At 33.5% G+C, this 5,483-nt stretch overlaps 1 protein-coding gene across 1 annotated transcript; it reads left to right on the top strand.

Moving 5' to 3' along the window:
• The first annotated feature begins 254 nt into the window (after window positions 1-254).
• On the top strand, window positions 255-4,871 carry LOC111404329 (kinesin-like protein KIN-10C). Its single transcript, XM_023033151.1, has 16 exons — window positions 255-281; window positions 664-864; window positions 968-1,127; window positions 1,254-1,442; window positions 1,600-1,795; window positions 1,887-1,926; window positions 2,011-2,025; window positions 2,319-2,384; window positions 2,523-2,628; window positions 2,853-2,897; window positions 2,963-3,216; window positions 3,296-3,342; window positions 3,554-3,617; window positions 4,181-4,354; window positions 4,696-4,734; window positions 4,827-4,871. Exons 1-16 carry the CDS (start codon window positions 255-257, stop codon window positions 4,869-4,871), a joined length of 1,668 nt encoding a protein of 555 aa, XP_022888919.1.
• The last annotated feature ends 612 nt before the right edge of the window (window positions 4,872-5,483 follow it).

The raw sequence follows: 5,483 nt of genomic DNA, 5'->3' as shown, positions 1-5,483 counted from the left end.
ATTAATTAATTAATTAATTAACAAAAAATTCGTTAAAACAGCTTTAGCAATAGGTTTTTGTGGAAATAGAAACACAAAAATTGACTGTTTGATTATTTAGTAGCCGGCTGTGGGCTGTAATAGTCGACGCGACTGTAAAAAAATATTTTTTTGATAGGTAAGATCTGTTAAAAAAAATTATACTCACTATTATTATGTCGAAATAAAATATCTCTATTCAAATGTACACTAATTTACTGAAAACGAAATTAAACATGCGTAAATATACTTATCGATTTGAAGTAATTGATATGAAAAAAATCTTTGGTTTCAGCGTTTGAAAGTTTTTTGAAATTTTGAGGTTCAAGCAGATGAAAGATGAGAGTTTTTCTGTGTTGAAAGCTCGTTTTGAAGTTTTATAAGTGAGGAAGTGTTTGATTTTCAATTATTAACTAAAAGGGTAGTAAAGTCCTTTCAACTATACATTGTTTTGTAATTGTATAATACATTTAAGGATATCTTTGTCTTTTATTATACAAAAGACCAATGTGATAATATTCAAGATTTTCAAAATCAAAGTAGAATTTTGAACATTTGATTGGGTCAAATTTAAAAGTCCCCCATTTTTTCTTATATAACTCGAGGAAATTTGTATGCTTATTTTATTATTTTGATCCATTGAAGGGCTCTCAAGAAAAACCAGGTTTAGCAGTAAGGGCAATATCTGAAATTCTTTCAAAAGCAATGGAATTTGAGATGTCAGTTTCTGTATCTCTCTATGAGGTGATACAAGACCATGCTTATGATCTTTTGGATCCTAAACACCTCGAGGTTCAAATACTGGAAGCTGCTCATGGAAAAATACATCTTAAAGGACTTTCTCAGGCAAGCAACGACGGATAGAAGTAGAGTTTTCTACTATAGGGGACTTAGCATGTTTTGATATTATATCTATTTATGGTGCTTTATTAATGTTGTTCTCTTCTAGGTCTCTGTGAAATCTATTCAAGAATTCCACAATATATACTTTAGTCGTGGTAGTTTTCAAAAGTCTGCACAAAAGATACCAACAGAGCAAACGCGCAACCACAAGGGCTTGATGATTCGCGTAACACCCGAAGATGACAATCTGAAAACCATGTTAACAAGCAAGATGTATTTTGTTGATTTTTAGCAGGTTTTAACCCACGAAACTTTTAACAGGATTTAAGATTGTATAACTGTATTCATACTTCTGTAAACTTGTCTTTGTGATTCCTCTTTTCGTGTATCAGGCTATGAAGATTCTCGAAGAAATATTAAAGATGGAATCATATTTAATGAGAGTAATAGGACTAAGTCACTATATACCTTGTTGAATGTAGTCTATGCCGTTAATGCGGATGAGAAACATGAGCAAACTAACTCGAATATTACAAGAATCTCTTGCAGGAACGAGTCATGTAATGATGCTTACATGCTTGGTATGGGTTTTATACTTTAGGAGTTGTATTCATGTTAGTATTTGTTCCTAGATTGTGATCTTATTTTTAACTTCTACTTCTCTTTTTAATTCATTTCATCCCTACTGAATTCAGAACCCTTCCTTTTGCCAAGACTCTGTTTGCTCAATAAGTTTAGTTTCTCTGTCACGCCGAAACGCCAAGCAAGTGTTGATAGGCTCCACAAACAGAAGTCGAAATTCAGCAGCCAAAGTGAAGGCGCCTTCTTCAAGAAAAAGTGGGAAGACACCATATACTTCCTTGATCATGGAAAAACAAATTGCCTCGAGTGTGCTCATGTCGAGAAAGAAGGATAGCAGCATCTTGAGAGGAAGGTAAAACTACTTTCATCTCATATTGGAACCTAAGTTATGAAGTGTTCAATATTGCATTTTACTAAACTCTCTCTCTTTTATGCCACTGAAGGAAACTCTTTGATGGAGAAAAATCAAACAATTCTAAGCAGGTATTGTCTATTAATTTCTGCAATCCATTGAATATTCATTCAGGTTCTCATTTCTTTCTTTTTCCTTTGCTTTTGTCTTTCCAGCATGTAGATATTGTGGTAATGATTTTTAGACATTTAAAGCGCTAAGCACGGAAAACTGTTACTGTTGTAAACTTTTTTTTAGTTTAAAGTTTTTCTATTTTCTGATGTACTCTATTTCCTTTCCCCTTTTGTGGAGGAAAAATGAATGCATCATTTACCACGTGTATTGATGTTTTATGGTTCAATCCGAACCATACCTTGGCCACACGGGTGTTGTTTGGTTTGGTTAAAAATGAAAATAAAAGGTCAGTTACTAAGCACTAATTCCATTTAGCTGTAAGATCATCTAGACTTCAAATATGATGCAGTTGAGATGCCCACCTGAAGATACTTCAGCCAGGAAATCTATGCTTCTCCCTCTTGTTGCTTCAGATGTTACACCCTTTTCCTTGGAACAGATATTTCGATTCTCAGAAAATTTTTGTAATACATTTAGTTAAAACAGATAACAATGTAATTTGATTGATACTGTCATTATCCTTAAGAATATTTGTTCAATGCTGCAAACACAGGATAAATATATTTCAGATGTAAATTCAGCAGTGGAACCAAAAGAAAATGTAAGAATTATTGATTCTGAAATTTACTACAGATTTAAGGAATTTACACTCAATCAGAGTATTAATTGCGAGCACTGCATTGCCAATTTCCCCAAAGGATATGGCTATTATTCTTGCTGAAAATGTATCATTACTTAGTTTATTTGTGGACTATTTTGACTGTACTACTAAAACTTTTTCTTTAAATTGCCAATATGGTAAGGTTGGTCTTATTTTGAAATTTTACTACTACACGCTAATGAAGATCTAATTTGCATAATCTGTATGCTTTTGTTTTTTCAGGATTTTTCACACACAGCAGGAGTGATAATGTAGTTGTTTCTCCTGGTATTACTGCTGATGCAAAACCTTTTTAGTATATCATTTCCCTTACATATTGTTCAATGCTTCAGGTCGCTTGGGAGAGGAAAATGTGCCTTTGAAGAAGAATGAAGATGGAGTCCCGTCACTTACTCAAAGACTAAGAGAAATATCAAACAATCTAAGGTCATTATGTTCATCAATTCCATCCAGGGTTAAGTTTTTAGACAATGCAGTTACACCATATAGTAGTCAGATAGACCCAAAAACCCCCGTCATGGAACTTCCTGTCAAGAGATACCGTAGTCCTAGGGGTACTTTCAGCAGTCGCAGCTCGGGAGTGAAGGTTTGTTGTACCATATACCTTATTTCCATGCAACTCATTATTAGTTTAATGCTAATTAAGTATTCTTTGTTCATGGCAGCATTCCCTTGTTCAAAAGTACCTTAATTTTTTGAATTCTGCTAACAAGTAAGTAAATCTACCAAACCTTTTCCCTGGTTCTTATCTACGCCTTTTGAATTCTGCATTCATAAACTAGTAATATTTTAAAAGACTAGACCTTAATATTTGAACTCATATGGTGGCAAATATAATATAATCCAATTAGACCCAAATGTTCGGTTATGAAACCCACTGCAAACCTTAGTGGTTCTTATTTGCTGATGATTCTCAACAACAGGGCCAACCAGTCAGGATATGAACTGACTCATGCACCTTCCAGTTATCAAGTTGCAGATATCGAAGTTGGAAAAAAATAGTTAACCAGAAGGTGTTATAAGTAAAATTCTGTATTTTGATCAATTTCAGCTGTTAGCCTTTGTTCGATTTTGAATTTTTTTCAAAATCACTTTTCCTCAATTCATTTTCAACCCACTCAATTCAAAATCACTTTTCCTTAATTCATTTTCAACCCACTCATTCTCTCAAACAAACTCACTTTTCAGAAAATCGCTTCTAAAGAAAATCAAAATCAAATTTGATACTAGAATTTTGGAACACAATCATCATTAGTTAGACAACATTGCACATGGAAAACGGGTTCGAAGATAATTAGTTATGACATATGATATTAGAGCATACATGCTTCTAATGATTGCTATGCCGACAACTAATGTTCTTGCAACTAATGTTAGAATAGTAAATCTTTATTTTAGTTTAGGGATGTAGGTTAATTTGCTACTGTTATTTCTTGACTACAATGTTTTACCATGCATCTACTCTGTTACCTTATTGTCATGAATTACCACACGTTTTGTGTCACTCATAAACATATTTTTTTGGGTTTTTGTTTTCTTCTAATTTACAGGGAAGAGCTGAAAGGCCTGAAGGTATGTTCATATCTTTGATGTTTTTAATTCGGCATTTCCTTAGATTAGATGAAGTAGTATCACATGATGTACTAATTATACAGGGCATTGGAGAGAAAAGAGCTACATATATTCTTGAACTCCGTGAAGAAACTCCCAAACCATTCAAGCAAGTAAGATTTCTTTGTCAAAGTACGACTACCGTTGATTGATTAATCCTATAACCATTTTCATATTTCTAAGTGCTACGAGAATGTGCATTTTTTTCTCGAAAAGATTAAATCCTTATAAGAAATAAAGTTTTTGCTCAGAATATGAGCAAGACCAGAACATAAGGGGTTTGAGTCAGCTTATCTCATCTTTCTTGACAAATAAATCAGCAGTCATTGTTCTCCCACTAGTTTCATATAACTTGTTGAGATGGATATTCTTTTTTGTGCAATTCCAAATGCGAAGTCTCCTTAGTCATTTTGTTCTTGTTTGTATTTAACATGAAGAATGTTTTACTTCACAGCTGGATGATTTACAAGACATTGGCCTTTCAGCAAAACAGGTATTTATTTGTTGAACTGGTTTAACATTGCTCTTTAAATTATTTAATTTTTTTTTATGTATATTTTAACTTTCTAATATTTCTTTACACAGATTAAAGGAATGCTGAAACAGGTCGCTGGAGAGCTTTTCAATTAGAGAAAATTGAATAATTTTGTTTGGCAACAGGAAGTTGCCACTGCTGGTTGTTTTATGTTTGAAAAGGAATTTATTTCCTTCAACTATATGTGTACTTTATTCTTGACTCATCTACCAGACGATTGTTATTGTAACTTCATGGAGCAAACTTTTTTAGTAAAATTGTTATTTTTATTCTTAGATCAAGTCAAAATTGTTTTAATTCCTCATTTTTGAATATATCGAGAATGGCAGCCTCGAAGGCTAACTCGTCTGCAGGGCCAAATCTGGCCCTCTTTCATGGCAATATCGGATAAGAAGTGCTACATAGATATGCTCTGCCCTTATCTTCTTGCATGCCAACAGCAGTTGTATCAGACACAGATATTTAAAGCCGTCCAATGTCCTTCTCGACTCTTACTTTGTTAGCATTATGGAGCTGCGAGAGTAAGACTTTGGATCTACTGAGCCTCGTCTCAGAAGTCTGGTCTGTGTCATGCTTAACGTCTACTTCATTATCCTTGAACTCCAAGGATCAGTGTAAAATCCCTTCTCATTCTGTCTATCTGATTTTTCAGGTAGTAATCTCCAATGTATGATTGCTTAATTTAAAGGAAAATTGGTGTAAATGGT

The sequence above is a fragment of the Olea europaea genome, chromosome 11, assembly GCF_002742605.1.
Source record: "Olea europaea var. sylvestris chromosome 11, O_europaea_v1, whole genome shotgun sequence".
NCBI classification, from domain to species: Eukaryota; Viridiplantae; Streptophyta; class Magnoliopsida; order Lamiales; family Oleaceae; genus Olea; species Olea europaea.
Note: the sequence above shows the minus strand (reverse complement) of the source record. Positions and strands in the feature narration are given on the sequence as shown.

What these genes read in the sequence shown, in the direction of transcription:
- LOC111404329 (XM_023033151.1), top strand. Translation starts at nt 255, where the DNA reads ATGCGTAAATATACTTATCGATTTGAA. An exon ending in TCCCTCTTGTTGCTTCAGAT is followed by an intron (nt 2,385 to 2,522) that starts GTTACACCCTTT and finishes CTGCAAACACAG; the next exon opens with GATAAATATATTTCAGATGT. An exon ending in ATCAAGTTGCAGATATCGAA is followed by an intron (nt 3,618 to 4,180) that starts GTTGGAAAAAAA and finishes TCTAATTTACAG; the next exon opens with GGAAGAGCTGAAAGGCCTGA.